Source organism: Diplotaxodon limnothrissa, linkage group LG16 (assembly GCF_057381915.1).
Source record: "Diplotaxodon limnothrissa isolate DT_005_m linkage group LG16, D_limnothrissa_male_GT1.1, whole genome shotgun sequence".
In the NCBI taxonomy this organism is placed as follows: Eukaryota; Metazoa; Chordata; class Actinopteri; order Cichliformes; family Cichlidae; genus Diplotaxodon; species Diplotaxodon limnothrissa.
Genome location: NC_140611.1, coordinates 16,847,901 through 16,869,450, shown reverse-complemented (window position 1 = coordinate 16,869,450; position 21,550 = coordinate 16,847,901). Strand labels below are relative to the sequence as shown.

Genomic DNA, 21,550 nt, shown 5'->3' with positions numbered 1-21,550 from the left:
AGAAGAAAAAAAAATGGGAAAGAGCAACGGGCTGGAGGGGAGGAGTGAAGCATGACAGACCTGGGCAGTGAGTAGGAGTGTGGAAAAAAAAAGGGGGGGGGGGAGAAGAAGGCCGCCTTGACAAAAAGTAGAAGTGGAAGTTTCTCCTGAAGAAGAATAATTAAAAGCGCTCAAGGGAGGGCAGTTTTAATTTCACATGTAAGGGGCTAAAGATTTCATTTAAAGGCGCGGCGAGCGGAGAGGAGGTTAATAAGATGAACAAAGCAGGGAATGTGAGAACATACAGTGTGAGGAAGCGCGTTGGACTTTCACCTGACACGTTTTTAATTATTGAACCTCTGATATTTCTCTGTTGAAGAGAGAGGGTGTAAAAAAAAAAAGAAAAGGAGAAGATTAACTGATTAATAGTCATAGTGACCAATTACTCACTCGCGAGGAAATAGATTTAACTTCACCGGAGCAACACTTGTCTTCGGTGGCAAACGTCAGAGTGAAGCGCTGCTTCCAACACCAAAGCTAAAAGCGTACTCTGGGTTGCTCTGGAAGTTTCAGTGGCTGCCCACTGGGAACACAACCGGAGCGTTGCATAATGCCTCCTTCTAAAAAAGTGAACTTGCTTCTACAGTCGAATACGCACTCTTGATCACTGAAATCTCACTCCATTAGTGCTATCTGAAGTTGATGTATCCCAATTATCATAATAAGATCGGCTTGGTCCCGTACTCCACGGGACTCCAAACTCTCTTACTGCCACAAAATGATCAAAAGGACTTTGTGAACTAGACCCAGAGTCCCAGCTGTGGGCTGCTTTGTTTCAGTAGTGGTGAAAAAAAGAACTTTAATTGAATACGATGTATTTCTTTTGCTTGTACTTTTGGGCCTAAGCAGTAAGAAGAGATGTGCCAGCTCATCTTCACCAGTTACGCACGTGCAAAAAGGCGCTCCTCTTTTCTCAGATAACCATTGAAGAATATAATACAGTTCGGTGTTTGCCGAAGCGGCACCGCCGGCTGTGGACTTCCTCTCCGTAAAGCCAAACAGTTTGCTCAACAGGTCCCGGGGTGTGTCCACTGCGCTCCTCCCTCTTTATGAAATCCCAAATATTGTCAGTGCAGAGCATGGGAATGACTGTAACACTCCAATCCCAAAATCCCTTTCGCCTCCCGCCACCACGTCACACTGCGCGCACACTGTGTTTGACACTTATGTATTATATGTTTATCAGTCTCTAATGAAACACTGACAAGTTCCCTACACAAGGGATACTGTGTTCCATTAATAGCCCTTAACGAACCTTGGGCACTCACGAAAAGACTGGTCCTATTGCAGCTGACAGCAGTGGGGCCCTCAGCCCCGGCCCCCTGGAGAGAGAAGATATTAAGCGTTAGCAGCGTCTGCGCTCCCTCCTTCAGTCTCCTTCTCATTCCTCTCCCTCTCTCTCCCTCTCTCCTATATGCATGTGTCTCCCTTGGAAGTAAAAGGTGTCTCATTCCATTTCTTCAGGCACACGTTACTTGACCACGGTGTTTAGCGGCGAGCTTGACAAAGAGAACAGTGTCAGTTAATTTGTCAGAGAGCATTTGTGATTGATTTATTCATCTAGGGCTCAACAAATGTTTGTACTGTGATGAATTCCCCGAACCATAATTTACTCTTAGCGCAAATTAAAGTCAGACCTGTGATCGCACACATGCCTACAAACACGTATGCGCCATTTAATTAGAAAGGAATAGTTTATTCGGACTTATTGATTTCAGTTGAAAAAAACAAAACAAAAAAAACGTGTTGAAGAGATTTTTTTTTTTAATAATTTCAGCTTATTGGCAAACAAACTTTAGAGTTTTGTCGCCTAATTGCGAGGTTCTCGTGCTTCTTTTCAAACGTGACAAAGCCTCTTTCTTTTGCCTCGGCTTTGCTCTAAAAAGCTGCGCACATGATGCCTGTGATCTCTCTATTAGAATGTGACAAAACATTTGTTCTCGCTAGAAATAATGGCCTGTAACATCCTCTAATGTGATTCACAGTTTATTTGCAAGTCCATCGCCGTGTTGAACAAGGGGGTTAGAGGCGCGTCACACATATGGATAATTTTAAGCAGATGCATCTGGTGTGGCTACCACACTATGATTAGTTTCCAGAGCGTCTGTGAGTGTGTAAACCATTGCCGACGTGGATGAAATATAGCCCAGGTTCACTGGGAGTGCAGAGAGAAGAAATGTACCCCATCTGTAATACACTGTGTAGACTAATATCAGCTCCTTTTCTGTGATATTGCAGTGAGATATCGATCTGGTAAAATTGTCCCATATTGGAGCTGTCTGTTGTGATATTCATCATGCTGTCACCTCTCCCCAGCACCTACGCGTTATTAGAAACCCGGGTTTGAAGAGGTTGAAGGGTTTTAGTCTCCGAGATGTAGCAAACAATTCATCATGAGAGAGGGAGAGGAGGAGAGCGGGAAAAGAATTCAGGTGAGGTGGTTCTCGGGTAAGATTTATGTCTCGTCAAGCTGTACATTAAGAATTATATCATCAAGCGAGAGCACACCGGCAGCAGCAGCAGCAGCAGCAGCAGCTTCACTGCTATTTGCTGAGTAGGCCTATTTGCTGTCCTGCCAGGCTTAAATGGAGTTTTAGCTTTCAAGAGAAACCCCCAAAGTCTCGAGGAATGTAGCGTCTCGCCCAAACAGAGTTATTTGTGAGGTGCGCGGCACCTTGTCGAAAGCAGTTGTCATGTGTGTGTGGGAATTTCAGCGAGCCTGACGTTTTATTTTGTGCTCCGTGCCAATCACTCGTCAGAAACGACGCCTGTAACTTGGAACGTCAGGTTGGGACTCCGGGTTTGAGTTCTTGTTATTTCCTCTCTCTTCGCTCGCAGTCAGTGATTCTTCCGGAAGGATCACAGAGATGTATACAGATGGAATCCAATTCTTCCGTGTCTTGCAGAGGAGTCAGGCTTTGATTCGTCTTTAACTCAGTACAAATGCTCGTCTGGGGATGTGCAGGCTGGGGGTTCGCTCTGAAGTTGCTTCTCTCTCTCTCTCTCTCCCTCTGTCTGTCTGTCTCTCACTGGTAAGAATGTGTGTGCGTGTGTGTGTGCGTGCAGGCTAGGCTGTGCTCTGTTAGCCACAATGTTATTGCTGTAAACAGCATTTAAAGCACAGCTGGCCAAATTGATCAGGACCTGCGTTGGAGTGAACTTGAGCAGCCAAGAGTGGGGCTGCATAAACAGGGCTGCTTGTATCTAAATATGCAAACACTCTCCCAGCAGTCGGCACTCAGGGGAACAGACACTGTTACTTCTAATGGAGAAACACTGAGGAACAGTGAGAACCAGGCCTGAGCCCTAACCTTTCCATGTGTGCACACACACACACACACACACACACGCACGCACGCACACAGAGGAAAAAGAGTACAGGAACATTTTTCCTGATTATGTAAACATTTCTTTTCCTCCCCAGATCATTTTTGGACTCCTCCAAAGTATTTACTTTTCATTAATTATTGAAAAAAAAATGAGGGGAAAAAAACAGAATAAACAGTAGATAATTTTTGTTTAATGTTTCACACAGGATTCCAATCCTCAGTGCAATTAATGCTAATCACCACGGTCTTCCTGTTTAGCTTGAACGTGGAATGTGTTTGTGAGCCGCCGCTGTCTCTTGTGCTCTGTCTCTCGTTTTCTCTGCGCCTTTTTTCCTCCTCCATCTCTGCCGTTAGCCACCGTGTCTCCTCGTGTTATGATTACATCACCCTTTCTGTCTATTGTGTCCATTTGGACCCGTAATTAATCACATCCGACAATCCGACGGTCCTATTCCCAAAGCTTAAAAGCCCTATATATATATATGTATGTATATGTAGAGATAGAGTGAGAGAGTTAGATGGAGTGCATCAAGTATGTTGGAGGTGCTTACCATTTGTAGAGTACAGTATATTAATTGCTTATCGGTTTTTGATTTCAGAGTCATTTAGAGTCAATCGAACGCATAATTTTCACAGCTATTGTTCTTTGGGGTTTGTTAATTGTCACCCCACTGGCAGAATTAAAAGCAAATTAAAAGCCTTAACTATTGACTCTATCTGAAGTCACTCTCCACAACAATTTCACAAAACAATGGGGAGGATTAATGAAAATGCAGCTTGATTTCTGTTCTCCAAAGCTTTTGCTATGGGGAACCAATTAACTACCCTTCAGGATGACTTTCACTTCTAACTGCTGGTCTGTTCCACTGCCAGAAACTGGGATTAATTCTCAATTAATCCCTCCACCAGAACAACTCTGCCTTTGTCTGCTGGGGAGGACATGAGCATACAACACCGAGGTTACCCCAAGCCTGTTTGGTGGAGGAACTCCACCCCTCCTAAGATTGATACACCCTGTAGACTAGCTCTTCTCAAGCTGAAAATAAGAGCCATTAAAAGGGAATGGTTGACAATGATTTTTGTTTTAGGATTTTGAGCTTTATTAGCCATGCATATTAATGAGTCAATTAATTCCATTCGTCCTCGCGAGTGGCCTGTTTGTGTTTGCCTGACCTTTTATCTTAGATGCGTTCACGCTCCGCTTGGTTTAAGCACTTACTCCATACTGCGTTTCCCATAGCCTCATGTCCAAAAAGGGAGTTTTTATGTGTTTAGCACTAAGATCCCCCCCCCCCCCCCCCCCTTTTGTTTTCTCACTGCAACTCTCTTTCTCATTGGTCCACCCTCCCCCTCTATCTTTTTTTGTTTTTTCTTGAGCTTTCTCCCTCTGTCAGAATGCCTGCTGGATGTATTCTTCTCTAAATGTGACAGGAAATATGCTATTATAGCATGCAGAATATTTGCCTGATGGGATTTGCAATAAAATTACTACATTTCCTTTCCATTAGGATCTTTAAAACCCCTCTCTCTAATTTATGATTACCATGGCAAAAAGACATGTTATATACATAAAGACCAAAGTAGCCTCCAGTCCACATTTAGCCCATCCTGCTTTCAAAGTTAGTTGAGAGGACAGGAGAAATAATTGAAAAGTGCAGCTGGACTGTGTACAATCTTGTAAGGGATGCCTAGAAAATGAGATTAATCAGTGCACAGACATTGTGGGGAAAAGTTTGCAGTGAATGCCTGACAGTCGTGCTCTTTCTCTCATTTCAAATGTTGGCAGGCTAGCAGGCAGCTCCAAGGGAAATGCGCTCCTTTCATACTTGAGTAATTGATGAATTGTATGCAATATGCAAATGAGAATCCATAAATCTTATGAATGACAGCTTAATTTATGTGAGCCTTAATGAATGCAGGATTAGATTTTAATTAAATATCCTCAAAGGCACCCTGACTGGGTAAGTTTTAAAAGCCTTGTTTTGAAGACTTGTTTCATATGCATCGCAGTTCATGAAAAAGAGAGATCAGTGAGAGTGGTTAGATGAAATTTCCTAGCAGTTTGAAGATAAGACCTGTTCTGTTTTGCTAACCAAAGGCACTTGCAATTAATAAATATTGGAGCCAAATCATATCTACCAATCTCATTTAGGCTTTCCTGGAACTGCTCATTCTCATACATTTGATTAACTGCATTTACTTTAAGCGCTATCTGATTTCTAACATTTGGTACAGTATCTTTTTAATTAAGAGAATCATCCATTAGGCATGGAAAAGTCAACCAATTAGGCTTTCCTCATCAGTTCCCGTGATGTAGGAAGTCTGCTTACTCATTATCAGAGTCTGTTCATGTGGTGCTAAGCAATCTTAGACTCTGTAGTTATGGGACGTACAATTATGAAATCAGCTTTTAACATTAATGATGCATGGGAATAATCAGCAGTTTATCGCATTTCAGATCTTTTTTTAGATTCGGTTTCACAACCGAAAGGCTTCAAACGGCTCTAATAGAGAGCGATTACAGGACTAAGCTCTTTATAGCTGCCGTAACATCGGTCTTCTCTCAAAGTCTGCTTGTTTCATTGCACGGGCTCGAGGACAGCGGAAGGAGCAAAACCGGCTCCGAGTTCCCCCGTACCGTCAGACTCTGCGATCGTCTCACCCAGCGTGGTCCTAATCAGGCCTGAGCCCAGACAAAGGCATCAGGAAGGCACCCACTCTCCCAACTACCACTGATCTCAACCCCGCACATTAGTCCACACAGGGATCAGAGCACAGACAGCACTTTAAAAGGGGTTTTAGTGGGATTGATGCTAACTCTCTCCCGCCTTTGATTTCACACCATTTGATCTGTGATATATTGTTCCGTAACAAAGGTTCACAGTTTGCAGGCGGATGCAGCTGTTCCTAACCCTAATAAATAAAAGTCTGTTTTTCTTTCCTTTTTTTTTCTCTTTCCTCTTCTCTCTGCTCGCACTCAAACTCGCTGTAATCCAGCTATCTAGATCAGATAAGTGCCGTGTGGCTACCTGTGCGAGGCGTTGTTTGACAGGTGCAAGGGGGAAGCTGATTGAGATAATCCAAGAATAGGTTCAATGCAAATACAGATACAAGATGAGGGTAAGGATAGATGGATGCATGAAAAAGATGGATGAGCGAATGCATTCCCATGTATCACACGGTGACTCTGAGATTATGATCATCACAACGAATAGACTGCCAAGGTCAGCAGGAAATATAAATCATCTTTTTTTTTTTTCCTTCTTTTTCCCCGTTTTGTTGAAAGCAACATATAGCCCTGTCATTCTCGCTGGTTTTCATTTTGTCAAGTTGCTACGCTTTCTTTGATACACGCACGCTCGATTCTCAGCTAATTTGATTGTAGATTTTGAGAAAATCTCGAGAAATGCTACGCTGCTTATTCACCCAGAGATACTCGGTTTGAGAGAACGGTCGACACTTTTGCTCAAACAGTGATTTCGATGAGCAAATGTAAAATTCTTTATTACTCTTAAAGTTTAATCAACAAACAAATGTAAAATTAAAGAGCACAACTTCCTGTTCCTTCTGCGTTAGCTAGCATTACACTTCTCTTGTCCAGCAGACCAAGTTTTTTTTAACACAACTCATTTCTCAAATTAAAGTTAAGCATCGCACTATTTTTTTCCCAGACAACAATGTTATCTGACCTGTGGGGATTTTAAATTGGCAGTAAGACAGCACAGACATGTTATTCCTATCTTTTTTTAAAAACATAGTTAACCTCTCAGGGGAGTTGTGCGCATATTTTTAAACCATTTGATGAACTGAATTAAAAAAAAAAAAAACAAACCTCCAAAAAAACCAATGCACTCAGCATATTCAGGCCCCTGATGGGTTCAGGGCGTCTGAATTTCTGCCTGACCTGGCACTTAAAAGGTAAGAAACTGCTTTGTTTTATCAATAAGACCTTGTTTTCATGGCTGGTCACCACCCCAGCAAACCAATCAATGGGGCATGCTCTGCTATCGCTGTGAGAGAAATGAAAAATAAACCCCAGATAATCCTTCAGTTAAAAGGTTACTCAGGGCGATAAAAGCTATTTTGTTAATTTATTTACTCTCTGCACTGGAGAGATAAAGAAAAGGAACAATTAGGGAATTCTAGGTGAGAGATTTTAAAAGGGCAATGACATTGGGTTAATATTTTATAAGACCTGATTGGCAGAGACCTGGAGAGGCCTTTTGTTTACACAAGCCCCAGACGAATGATTCACTCGCTTGTTTTGGCCAACCGGGCGGAAATGGAATAAATATCTTCATCCTTAGCTTTTAGAAACGTCAAACAAAAGACTGCGATAAAAGGTTAATGGCTCAATCATAACCACCAGGAAATAATATTATGCTCTTTCTCTGCAAACTCGAGCCACTATTGACATAATCAGGTTGAATTCCTAAAGATATCCGAAGATGGGAGGAGCGGATGACTTCTGTGTGTAACTGAATCCACTAAGGGAGTGTGCTCACTTGGGCTAAACATTACATTTGTGGTTTCAATTGATTTATAACAGATCGTAATCACTGCATTAACAGCGTTCTGGGTAATAAGATCTCAGTCACTGCTTCCGTTGTCAGAAACGAGACTGATGGCGAGATGTCAGAATTTTGCCGTGAGATCAAAAAGCATCCTGATATCTCATTCGATATTATGCCTCTTATTATACTTATCACCCCGTGTTGGCTTCCTGTAAACGGGGTGAGAACGTGAATTTAATTATTGTGCTTTTATTGCATTGTAGTGCTGAAATTGGACTCGTGTGGAGTGTATTGTTGGGCCCCGTGTAATCTGATTGCCTGCGCAGCGTAGTGTGTTGGATAGTATCAGGTTCCAGCCGACTCTGCTGGGTCAACACACGGCCGGGCCATTAAAGGAAGTCTGGTTCAGGGAAAGTTCACCAGTATTTTCTTTTCACCATAGCAGCAAAACAAGAAAAAGGGAGAGAATAGATGTGTAACATATTTGTGGCCCCAGCCCAAAGCTGGTGGGGCCTATTTTGCTTCCTTAATTGAAGCCAGAGAGATATAAGGGGGTCTGAATATCTTAACCATAAATATAAATAAAGCATGAAATAAAATTCTTTCATGATTGACCTCTAGAACAGAAATAAAGTTGTCCAAACAAGCCCCAATTTGGAACTCAGAGGCTCTTATTTCCTGAAACGTTTCGATTTTTTTAAGCAGAGAGAGAGAGAGAAAATTTAAAAATAAAAGATTAGAAAAGACAACAGCGGATAAGAAATGTAGCAAAGGTACACAAATTCCAATCATAAATCCAGTTGTGCTATCTTTTTTTCTGCAATAATGGCCTAGTTTGGAGCTGTTTCTGTGCCAGGCTATTTAGGGAATCAGCATCTGCTGCTTGATAAATAGCCTGGCTCTTTTGTTTGAGGCCAGGTTGAGTTCCTCCCTGGACCCGGCTTATTAGCCTGGATGGTTCTGACCATCACAGATCCGTATGCCTGGGAAAATGTGGCGCAAATCGTTCGGGAACATTATACACGTGCAGTCTTTGGAAACGTTGAGCAGAGGAGCCACTTCACCCCCTCTTTAATAAAGTGTTTGCCATTTCTGCAAATGTAGACGTCTACTAAGCCATAAGGAAAGGAGACAGTAGCATTAATTTTCTGAGAGGCTTTCCTGTTGCTCGGAGGTTCCTCAGTTCAAAGCTCCATTTTCAGCTGGTGTATTGCTTTCATGGCTCGCTGGTGTTATTTGTGTGCAGGCTGTAGATGAAATGCTATCCCTTTAAACACACGGGACAGAATCTCTCGCAGCCTATCCAAACATTACCTTTACTTAACTGGGCCTTTGTACCCGAGTTCACATCCTTTGACATGATCTAAGGTTGATGTGACATTTTTTTGTCCATTTGAGGGTCCTTTTGCTTTTAGTATTGTTAGTAAAAAGCCTTTTACCCATCACATACCCTCTATTGAGGTCTTTCATAAATAATTCAGCCAGAGTACAAGTGAAAGTGATGACAGCAAAACTGTCTGCGATCTCTCCCTCTCATAAGATCAAAGAGGTTCTTCTATAGAAATAGGAATTACGTTTCCAGACGTTCCTAGGTTGAGCGGGCACTCGTTTCTCTTTCCACCTCCCTCTTTTCTCCCTTTCCCTCCTCTCGCTTTCTGCCGCTCGCTCTCCCTCTTGTTACTTCTTTCTATCACTCTCGTACTTCCCCTCCAAAGGGACACAGTTGGGTGAAGGTCTGCTTTTAGTCCTAAAACCTCCAGCGCCACTATATGAGAGAGTCAGCACATTCAGACAGATAGAGTGAGTGCACTCTATTAGCAGGAGTGAGGTAAATAAACCTCGCAAGATATGGCTGAATAAATTTCGACTGGCGTCTGAACTAAAACACACTGCGTCATTCTACAGATACCGCCTTTGGGAAATACAGTGAAATGTACTGTAACACAAACAGCCTAGTGCTTGATAAAGTCTAGAGAAAGACATTATTGTTACATTGATTGAATCTAGATTGTTCTTGCAAACACCTTTTTTTTTCTTTTTAAAAAAATGGTGTAATTCAGTCTTCATATTAATTATGACTGTTTAAGTGTGAACTAACTTTACCTGCAGGAGATGAATGAACAAAGAAATGTCTCGTACCTCAAAAGAAAAAAAAATATATGTATATAAAACTGATATATACATATCACTATCCATCCAGCTTTTCTCCTGTAGTTTCAGAACACTCTGGAAACCTTTTGGTGTTTTAAAAACGAGTCAAACTCACTTCTTGATAGAGAGCGCTCGGTATCCCGGTAAAGCTTGAAATGGACTATTGTATGTGAAATAATGTATGAGGCCAATATGTCACCTGTGTCACGTCACCATAATTCATCTTCAGCTGAGACATCCAGCCCCTTGTTCATAAAGAATATACCTCTATAGAATCTCGGCCCATTACATGCTCATTGTGTTGTTGTTTTTTTCAGCCTGTAGGCTTTTCTTTGTAACTATAAGCCAGCAAAGTAGGTATTGATTGAAACTCGAAGCTGTATTAATAAGTGAATGAGTAAGATGTGTGGAAAGTCAGGGGTGTATCTGCTTTGAAGGCCTTTTCTCCTCCACAGTAAGGTGGCACAGTCATTTATCACGGCTGGATCTGTGCCCCTCGTTTGGTGTAATAAAACTCCCCCATCAGAACCGTCCAACAGGTCTGAATCACTCTGTCACACCACCTTCCAGCTAAGGCACGCATTAAATCAAGCAAGCAGAACATTTCCTAAGGCAGCCATTGCCTTTTAATTTCCTGAAGAACCTTAAAATATCATTCATTACCAGAACTACACATATTTGGTTTTTAAAAGTCTCATAAATCAATAGTGGCCTGACTGCAATAATTATAACAAGTTAACATGTAATTTCCAGGCCGAGGGCCGCGCGCTGGATTTTAGCATATGCAAACGAGGCAATTCAAATAGTGTGGGGATATTAATACGGAGGAACAGGTAACGAGGTACGGGTTATGAATTATGCATCAAAAAGTGGTTGATCTTCAATAAAGGAAATGAATTCACCGTGTAATCTAATTAGTTATGGAAGTCTATTATGTTGAGCTGCAGAAAGCAACTGTCCTTGAAAAGAAATTTATTTACAGTACATGTTAGCTCTTTGGAATGGAATTGCATTCTGGAGTGCTCCAAATGTTAACACTCCCCCACCACCGCCACCACCACAAAGCACCAGACCAGCACTACCCACACGGCCCCTCCTCCTCATTTCTCACCCGACTTCTTCCCTCTTTCTGCCCGGTGTTTCAGCTCCAGACCCGGCCGGCCTCCGAAGAGAACCCAGAGTGTGACATCACCGGAGAACCCCCACATCATGCCCCACTCAGTCCCCGGCCTCATGTCCCCCGGCATGATCCCGCCCACAGGTATGGTTTGGTCTGTATCTCTCTGTCACTGTTGCTAAGGCTCTGATTCCCTCTGTCTAGGTCTCTTCCACACACACAAGCGCACGCATGCACATGCACGCTCAGCCTCCCCACGAGTGGCCTCCCCGCAGCTTGTCCTCGAAATGGCAACCAGTCCAAAGTGACACATGCATCCAACCACCAGACACCAGCCGCTCACTCGTTTACCAAAAACAGATCCTCTGCTGTCCACCACCCCCACCCCCCCCCTCCCCCCCTCGCCGGAAACAAAGAGGAGGAGAATAGATTGGAGTGGAGATCTTTTCTCTCAGATTATTCCAGTAGATGTTGCATTTTGCCTTGAGTGCATTCTAATTAGTGCGATTAAATCCACTCCACTGGTATATGTACATAGGCAGTGGTGATGCTAAAGCAAGCTTATCGCCACAAGAATCAACAACAACCGTTTGTGCCCTAACTTACCCCCGGGCCAAGTCTTATTGCAACTAATGCTTTTGTTCTATTTGTGGCTGGCTTCATTGTGACTGCTTTGATGTTGGTGGCTGTAAGTGCTCTGCTTTGCATATTCTGCTCTCCTTAGTGATACGTCTTTAATGATATTACGCTGTCGAAAGGAGCTTTGTGCATTCTATTTAACCGACTATTCATTTTTTTTTTTGCACTTTTGCAAAGAGATAAAGCACCGCAGCAGATTTTCCATAGTGAACTTGAACACTTTTAATGATCCCACTGAACACATTTTAATTCTGTTTGTTTTCGTATTCGTTTAAGAGCCACCCACTTTGAAATTCACTACTAAACGCGGGTGCCGGTTCAGTGCAGGCCAGTGCTTTGAACTGTGGGAACAGGATGAGGTCACTGGCTATCTGCGCAGCAGTATAGAAGGCAAACTTAAAGGCTGAAGTGAACACAGAGAGGGACAATGATGAGAAAGACCCATGTTATTTAGTGGAACATAAAGCAACAGAAAAGCCTTTTGATATCATCCCCTTTAAGCCCAGAGGGACTCTATGATCTTGACATTTAGTCAGGGTATTCAGGGGGCAGCGATAAAGTAATTGAGGTTTTCTTTTTTTTGGTCTTCTCATAACTGCCTTAAGCTTCCTAACTGTGGCGAGATGGAACTTTTTGCACCAGTTTCTGTGTCGTAATTAAACCATTTATTGTTTTGATGATAGTATTAAGCATTAAACGTCAAGGAAGTTACAGACTTTGACAGATTAGTAATTAAGTATAATTGACCACACATAAGTTAGCATCTAAGTAGGCGACTAATTGATCTCCCTGTCATGTCCAAATGTTCTGATTGATGATAAAAAACGACATTGAGAGACTGTCTTAAATAGTTACACCATCGTGTCATGTCACATTAGTTCATTTTTCAGATGAGTTAGCGCCTGCACAGAAAGACAGAATACGGGCCGACAGCTCTTCCCGAGGCTTCACCAATTCTTCGAGCCGCCCACAAAATAGCTGCGCCCTTTTTCATTTGGGCTGCGGATGAAGAGCGCACAGTGTTTGGTTCACAGTAACATGTCATCCCTCTGCTGATGTTCCAAGGAGATAAGCAGCATTAACAAATATGGTAATAGTGGTTAACTATTGCTCAAACTGGCAAAAAAGTTTCATCTTGAGATCGAAGCAGGGAGTTGTTCAATTATCTCATCTCCCAGCTTTAAAGAGCAGCATGACAGGCACTTAACCGTTTTACAGTTTTCCCTTTTATTTTATTTCTTTTTTTCCTTCTTTTTTTTTTGGCGCAGCTCTTTTGAAGCGTCAGACTTAAGGTCATAGATTTAAGTTCGGTGGCTGTATCGGTCACATGTGAGAAGTGCATGAGAACAAATGTCGTCTTCACTCATCAGGACCAGAGAGTGGATGTGAGACACATTGTTAACATACACCAGTTCCATTTAGAAATGGACGTTTTAATGTGCTGAGTTAGTGCTTAGTTTTACACTTAAGGACATGTGTGAAGGCACACGTGTGTCTGTGTGAGTGCCTGAACGTGTGCATACTTCATGCCCCGAGGAAGGGGGTGTGGGGCAGGGGTTTACGCTGGAGCCTTTCCAGTTGCTGATGCATTACAGGCAGATTGGCCCCCAAATCGGATTATTTGCTGTGGACTGACACCACACTGAGATGACATCTCCTTTAAAGTGGAGAGGTGGCCTCCACTCACACTCTGGCCACTACTTAAGCAGCAGCTTCAATATAATTCATTTATGTCCTGGATATGGCTTCAATCTTTTGAATAACGCAAGAGTACTGCATTTACCATTAGAGAAATGAATGTCACCTACATCTTACCGAGGTGCATCCTGTACTTTGCTGATAAAAAAAAAAAAACCCAACAACAATATTTCCTAATGCCTCCTGGCATTGCCTCGCTTTAAGAGCGACACAGAGAGTTGCTTCTTCTTCTCACGAGTGCTGTAAGTGGAAACATACAGTAATATTTATCCTCTTTCAGTGTACAATTAGCACGTCATCCCCTGCTGCAGAGTGGATCATCTAATCCATCGCCACTTCAAGCTGCTTTAAAATAGATCCAATATGCGCCAGGTAATTTAGTGTCAGTTCTTTGTGCCTCTGCCCCTCCTCTTTGAGTCTGCCGCTTGTCATAAGGTTAGCACGCTCTGTAATTGATACTAAATTTGTCATGATGTGGATAGCACAGTTCAAGTGGTTTAGTGTACCTAAGAGTCGCGTTGTTCCCATCCCCAGTTTGTCATTGCTGTGCTGCCACCAGTCCATGCATAAAATTAGGCGGCCATGCTCATTGACATGGAGTGTCTCTTCCCTATTTATCCTGCTTGCCCGATAAATAACCGGTGTTTTCATTGTTGCCCATGGTGCAGTCCCTAACAGAGAGGAGAACAGAAACACAGCAGATGAGCTCTTGTTTTTTGTTTGGGGTTTTTTTTTTTTTTGAGAGGGGGGGGGGAGTTGCAATCACTGCAAGAGAAAGTCGTAAAAGTCGGTCTTTTGTGTACTGATGTGAAGTTAATCTGATTTTAATTTAATTATAAGAGTTAGTTGCGGAGGGCACAGGCATTGGGGTGTTTGTTGTAAGAATGTTCTGACATTGGCGCAGGTATGGGGCAGCTAGCATGTTAATTAATGATGAAGATCCTGACAATATGCAGAGGCATGACAGCGTTAAGCCAGTCGGCTGCTGCTTCCTTTGCATATTAATAGATCCTTCATTATTATTTAATATGACAGCTGCTCCAAGGGCTACCATCAGACCTTGTCTCTGCTATTTGCTGTTTTGTGCTCCCCATGTGACAGTACCATGCTATTCTCTATTTGTTGAAATGTTCCCCCCTTTCTGTTTCCTTGCTGGTGTGACTCTCAACATGCGACCGTGATGCGCTGTTAGTTTTGTGCTCTGGAGGATTCGGACTCGCCGGCGCGTCTATACGAGAAAAGTGTCTGAATCTAAAGGTGACTTTGAAGGACTATATGAGGCTGGATTGTTTTGTTTGCATAGTAATGAATGCAGATTAGCACCGAGTGGGATTGGTCCTGTTGACGTTTAGACTTCTAGTGGCTTAATAGACTTGTTGTTGGGCGCCAACATCTCCCTGGCTTCCTTATTACACGCGCTGTATTGAGGTGTGCGTTGTGTGGATATGACAATTGATCCGGCGAAATGAAGCAATTATCAGAACAAAGATTTCGATTTATGGAGTGTGTCACTTAGTCAAAGACAGGGGTGGATGTTGCGGGCGAATGATAAATGAAAAATGGAAAAGTGATCATTTCATCCGTTTCACAATGGTACGAATCAATTTCCTAGCCTTTATTTTCTCGCTAAACGTTTGATCAAAACTCATCACCTCCTACTTTCCGTTTCCGTTTTGCTTTAGTGGCTCTACAGTTTAGTCGACTAAAGAAAAAAATTATATTATATATATGTGTTGAGGACAGATAGGCTGCAGTGCAATAAACCACCGTATTCCTACAAGTTAGAGAGCATCAGAAAGCTCCATTGCTGCACTCATTTTAGCAGCACCTGATTTGTGGGGGGAATTTATCACACAAACAGCCCAGAGGTGATTTCAATATTTACTCGGCAGTCTGTTCTGCATACGTCTCATTTGGAAAACAGTTGACTCTTGCCCATTATACACAAATGAAGGCTGACCTTCAGACTGGGCAGAGGCCACATTCATTATGTGGAGAAGTATCACCTTCTTATGAGGCAATGGCTGTTTTCCCCCTCCTCCTGCCCAGCCTATGCATATGGAACAGCAGCCAGGGCCCACTGCAAACGAGAGGGCCCTCGCTGACATGATGTATACTGTACGTCAATATGGTACTGATGTATTTTAAGATGCAAACAAGGCTTTAAATTATATGCACCTCCATGTCAGAGGCTCAGAGTGACTCTCACCATCTGCCTATCAGCTGGGGATGAGAGGAAAGGGTGTCCAGGCCGGTATGCTCTTGTGTGCGTGTTTGTCAGTGTGTGTGTGTCTGTTAGCGCTTGCATGTGCTGGCATGTATCTATTAGAGCCACGTGTTTGATTTCTACCTCTCCTTGTACTTGTGTCTCCCCTCAAATGCATGGCTAATAGCTGCTTTGAGTCCCATCACGGAGACGTGACAGCTTAGCGATGATAAACGGAGACGCCGCTTTGTTCAGCGTCAAACGTAAGGCAAACCTGCATATCAAGTACAAGCAGCACCCAGTGAAAGGGCAGGTGATATACCGTATTGTGGATATGAGTGATTCCAGTAATAGGTACATATCTTTTTCTTGCCATGCATCTTTGATTTTGTTGCTGGGGCTGGCGAGAAGAGTCGTGGGACTCTCCTGAGACACGCCAAGCCTAGAGGAGCTTTAGCACTATCTGTCCCTGCTGTTTGAGACCAGCCTCATGAATAAAGATTTCAGTCACGTTCAATACACCAGAACCCTGGAACTACCACAATGACAGACCAGTGCTTTATGATCTCTGCAGTGTGCTCAGCATATGTATGGCTGTAATATTAGACCTACTATGTCAATCACATCAAGTTCATTTTCATTAAAGTGGATGACCACGTCTAAACTTGCTATTTCGGCATGTATTTTGAGATCACAGAGGGGATTCAGTGATGTCAGTATTCATGTAGTTTAACGAAGCAGCTAACTTTGGCCTCAAGTAAATCCATGTAAAATTCTCAAATACATTCAAATTCAGTTCAATTCAATTCAGTCCAGGTTTATTTATTTAGCGCCAAATCACAACAACAGTCACCTCTGAAAGAGCTGTATATTGCAAGGTAAAGACTCTACAATAATACAGAGAAACCCCAACAATCAGATGAGCCTCTATGAGCCAGCACTCGGTGACAGTGGGACGGAAAAAACAGGAAGGAACCTCAGGCAGAACAAGGCTCACAGAGGGGCAGCCATCTACCACAACTGGTTGACTGGTTCTCTCTTGAGAAGCCTACTAAATAACCCATATCATCTCCGTACAAAAAACCAGTATGAATATTTGAGTATATTTGAGCCAAGCTCACTGCCACTTTTGACCTGTTGCCTCATCAGTTTCGTACTTCTGCAGACCACAGAACATTTTGAAATAAGAGATGATACAAAAGTTCACATATTGCCTCCTTCTTCATTCCTTAGTTAATTTTCACTCATGGCCCTCTAACTATTAAACTTGCTGGTCTGTCTATAGGATTCCATTGTGCCCGATGACTCGCCTTGACAGTGAGAAGAGCCCTCTTATTATGAGGCACGACAATGTATTGCTGTAAGAAACACGAGCAGCACTGTGAGGTATTATTCAGGTCGATTAGCTCTGATGAATGCATTAGACGGTATCACTGAAGTACCCTCCACAATAAGATTCAGAAGACGCAGCTCAGCCCCTATGTCTGTTCACTTTAACCCGCTTTACTTAATGTTTAATGCCTGCCCCCCCCCCCCCCCCCCCCCCCCCATCCCCCGTCGCTGTGTCACACTGCATCACTATTCCTCATTCACTATTATAAGCTGTACACACAAAGTGCTTGCATCATGCGCTGTTATCTTGACTGCATCTTTTTCCATCAAGGTACAAATACATCAATACAGAGCGGCGAGGAATGCCAGAGTCTCTGAAACATTCATAAAAATCATATGCTGCCACACACACGGGGATCCATCTCATCAGCATGATAACCCGCTGTGAAGATATCCCCTGTCAGAAGATGAAAAACAAAGTCGTGATCTCGCAGGAGCTTATTCCCCATAGTGTATAAAATTATTCATTGTTTTATTATTTCAAAAGTCTGCCCTCTGTTTTCTTTTTCCTTCATTTTTTTATTTGCCAAGGAGGCTTTTTGAAAGGTTTCGCAGGTGCAGTGGCTCAGCCACAGCAGACATGTAGCGGTCTGTAAGCGCACTGTCTCCTCTGCCTCTTCTCTCCAGGCCTGACAGCAGCGGCGGCAGCAGCTGCCAACGCAGCCATCGCAGAGGCCATGAAGGTCAAGAAGATCAAGCTGGAGGCAATGAGCAGCTACCACGGCAACGCCAACCACCACGGGGTCGACGGAGAGAATGGAGACCTCAGCTCCAGTGTCGGTGAGGATGCCCTTCATACACGCACACACTGTCACAAATACATCTCGCATTAGTGGGAAAAAAATGCAAGCCGCACACAAACACATGCGAAGACCTGCACACGTTTCAGCACACGCTCAAAGAACTCATAACTGTTCCAAGACTGCACAATTATCCGTTTAAAAAATTAGACAGAAAATGTCCAGAGAGGCAGGGTATTATACACATCTCAATCCTCGGCCGTATAAAACGAGAATCAACACATTAGGGGGAAAAATGCAGACTGGTTATTAAACAAGTTCCATTTTTGTCAGGGTTGTCAGTAAGTTTGAGCAAATTTGCTTTGATTTGCAAGAGTGAAAGCTTATGCGGTTCCATGCATTGTTCCAAAGGTACCCCAGCAGGCAAAAAAACAATGCTGGCAATCAAACCCTTCATTCTCTCTTTACATGTATCCTGCCTCCTTTCTTTCCAGCCGAGGCTAAAAAGTCCAAAATAACAATAATTCCAGAGCAGGTTTAGACTGAAATATGTCAAAGAAGAAGGTCGTTTCTACACCTCGTCATTAAAGCAGACACACTGTTCTTTGTGTCAATGGAGCTTTGTCAAAAGTAATAAAAAGGTTATACGCACACAGAGGCACACACAGACACACAGCTTGCCTTAAACCGAAGACTCGCACGGTGTTCTTTCATGAGATGCTCTTTCCACTGTGCTGCTGCCTTCTCAAAGTTTATAAAGCAATAAACTATTGATTTTAGTTATTTTGTATGCACTGGGAATGCCCGCTTTAGTAATGTAAGTCATGTTTTTCCGAAAGTGTTTTATGTTGAAAGAAAAAAAAACAACTCCTAATAGCTAAGTGAAACTGTGAACACAGTTTCCCAAAGCTATCAGCTTTTAACAAGGTCTAATTGAATTGCTGTGAGAGCTCTGGTTTTTCACTATGTGCCATTTCAATTAATTATTAGCCCTAAAATGCAGAAGGATTTTTTGCAATATCACACACGAGCACTTAGTGTATTAAAGAGAATGATAATGTATGTTAGCGCGGATTCATGAGCCCGTTCCGAATTATAAACCAAGTGTAATCCCCGTAGCTTTGCCTGCTAAATTGAGGTTTTGATTCACTTACTGTAATAAATGGCTTGACTCCTGAACACATTTCGACAATAATACTTGACACCATGGAGCTTGTGGCGTGCGAGATGAAAACAGGATGTGTTTCTAAGCAGATTTAACAATGCGAAATGCATAAAGTGTGAGGTCATCACTCCGAGAGAATGGAGTGTGTAAAAAAAAAAAAAAAGAGAGAGAGAGAGAGAATACGAGCCTGCGAGGTCACGGAAATAAAGATAAATGTGAGTACTAACAGCAAGGCTGTGGCAATGGAGCTAATAAGAAACGGTTTTATCTTTTTACAATTTAAATTGTAACCTTGAGCCCACAGCCAGCCACACAGGCTCCCGGTAGAATCATAATTCTGGCAAGGGGGAGCAGTTCTAGGTGTGGGTGCATGGGCCACAGCATTAGCTCTCTGAGTGAAATATATGGCAGTGACGCCTCTCGGCCCCATCCACAATCAATTGGATTCTTTTCCTTTAATATTTACTCGCAGCGATGAGATGCTCGTCTGCATGGTGATGAACAGTCTGCCACTGGCGTTTGAAGGTGACCTGTCAGTGAGTATGGACAAATCTCTCGCTCGCAGAAATGTAGAAAATAAATCATTAGGGGCAGGCAGTCAGACAGGGGCCCCTCTCTCTCCCTCACTCTCCTCGGATTTAAATCAGCTCAGATTTATGATTTGAATTAATGCTTCGTTTGGTCAAAGGAATGGTCGCAGAGACAAATGATGTTTGGTACTGAAACCATCCTAATATTGATTACTGGGTGTCGCAGCAATCTCTTGTTTATATCAAGCACTCTCCTGTGACAGGGTGGCCAGCAGGAGTCATCCTGATAATACGCTGGAGATATATGGCCCGCTCTGCACTGCAGAGCCATGAAACACAAGCTAGCAGCATGTTGTCTTCTTCATCTAGCCCCAGACTTTGCTTCACATGTTTTATTTTTAATGAAGGCATTTTGGGATTCCACAGTTGCGAGACTTAACAAGGAAGCCTGATTACAGATTTTACTTCAGATTCCATAAAGTGGCTCGCTCGGGTTTGATTTATGAGCTTTTTTTTTTTTTTTTTTTTGCTTTCTTTTTTTTTTGAAGTGCGAATCCCTAATATATCCAGCACTTGAGCCTATTATCCAATAGCTATCGAGACGTATAAATCAGTTGACTGATGTAGCAGAGGGGGAAATGCATTTGGCTGGGGCTTTTGTTGGGACTGGACTGACTGTTGTTCAGAGTGCTGACTGGGGAATGACTTCATGCTGTTTTTAAAACAGACTCAGACCACAGCTGCTCTGAGGAAATGGACTGGCGTTTTATAATCAACCGGCTTAAACTAAGACCCACACAAACAGATGTGTTTACTTACACAAATTATGTTACCATCCACGATAGGAATTGATATGATAATGAGCATCCTTCTGATAATACCACTAAGGACATAGATCCATTTAATCAGAAAAGAGCCACTACATCAACCCGTGGAGGGGAAACGAAAAAGAAAAAAAGCCTCCTCGGGCTAAAATACAGAATACAGGTGCCTCATCTCAGTGTTTGTCTGAAGCAGTTCTTGTATTGTGAAGCGCTTAAAGCAAAGCACAGCAGAGCCAGCCAGTGAAGGACACTCTGTACTGTTTGTAGAGTTGGATTGCCCGCCGCTGTCTTTGTGTTGATGTAAATTGAACAGGCTAATGTTTCTCCCTCACATTAAATATTCATCACAATTAGACCTTCCTGTTTGCATCAATGTTATTAATTATAAGGAAAAAAACAGCCAGTTCAACTCTCTGCCAAAATAACCAAACATCCTGAGTGAGAGATGGAGAGAAGGAAATAGATATGTATGAAGAAGGGGAGGCAGGAGAGAAGGGTAAAAAAGATACGGAGATGGAATGACATCAAAATGTAAAGAGAGGCAGGATGGTGTGTGTGTGTGTGTGTGCGTGTGTGGGGTCTTTCTTTGATTTTCCCTCGCACTCTTTAGTTGGGCAGAGGGAGAGCTCTCAAAGCACAATGTGGATTGTTCCTGCGCCTCTCAGGAAATGCCACAATTACAGATCACAGACCAAGCAAAACACGTGTGGCGCTTGGCCTTGAGGGGGATAAACAGCCTGTCATTCCCTCCCAGTGCATTGACCCCAGCCACAACCTTCATTACTGGGAGAAAAAATATTGTCAGCTGCCCACTAACAAACACCTGCCAATTCCAAGAGAAGGAATTGGGTTTGTTTTTTTTCCAGTTACAGAAGGGGGGAAAAAAGTGTTTCTCGGAGCTTCAAAAAGAACCAACAAAAAATCAGGTTGAGACGATAAGGCAGGGGTTTCACCCTTTGTCCTCTTTTCTCTGTCTCACTTACTTCTCTGTCTTTCACCCTCTGTCTCTCTTTGGCCACTGGGTGCTGCCCTGCCACTCATCTGACTCCTCACCACACAACTCTAATGGAGCTGAAATCCTGTTTGTAATTAGATATGGGAATTCCACTGTCATCAGCCAGATGATGCCACGACATGCCGGCTAAACAACAGCGCGGCGGTAGAAGGAGAAGACACAACTGTCACTGCTAACATAATCTACCAAAA

At 42.9% G+C, this 21,550-nt stretch overlaps 1 protein-coding gene across 1 annotated transcript in view; it reads left to right on the top strand.

The window, feature by feature from the left end:
- Positions 1–21,550, top strand: part of dachd (dachshund d) — a 90,076-nt gene that overhangs the window by 35,296 nt on the left and 33,230 nt on the right. The window contains exons 2-3 of the mRNA XM_085373971.1: positions 11,179–11,294; positions 17,713–17,865. Of these exons, the coding sequence (XP_085230097.1) occupies positions 11,179–11,294; positions 17,713–17,865 (269 nt within the window). The remainder of the gene's footprint in view (positions 1–11,178; positions 11,295–17,712; positions 17,866–21,550) is intronic.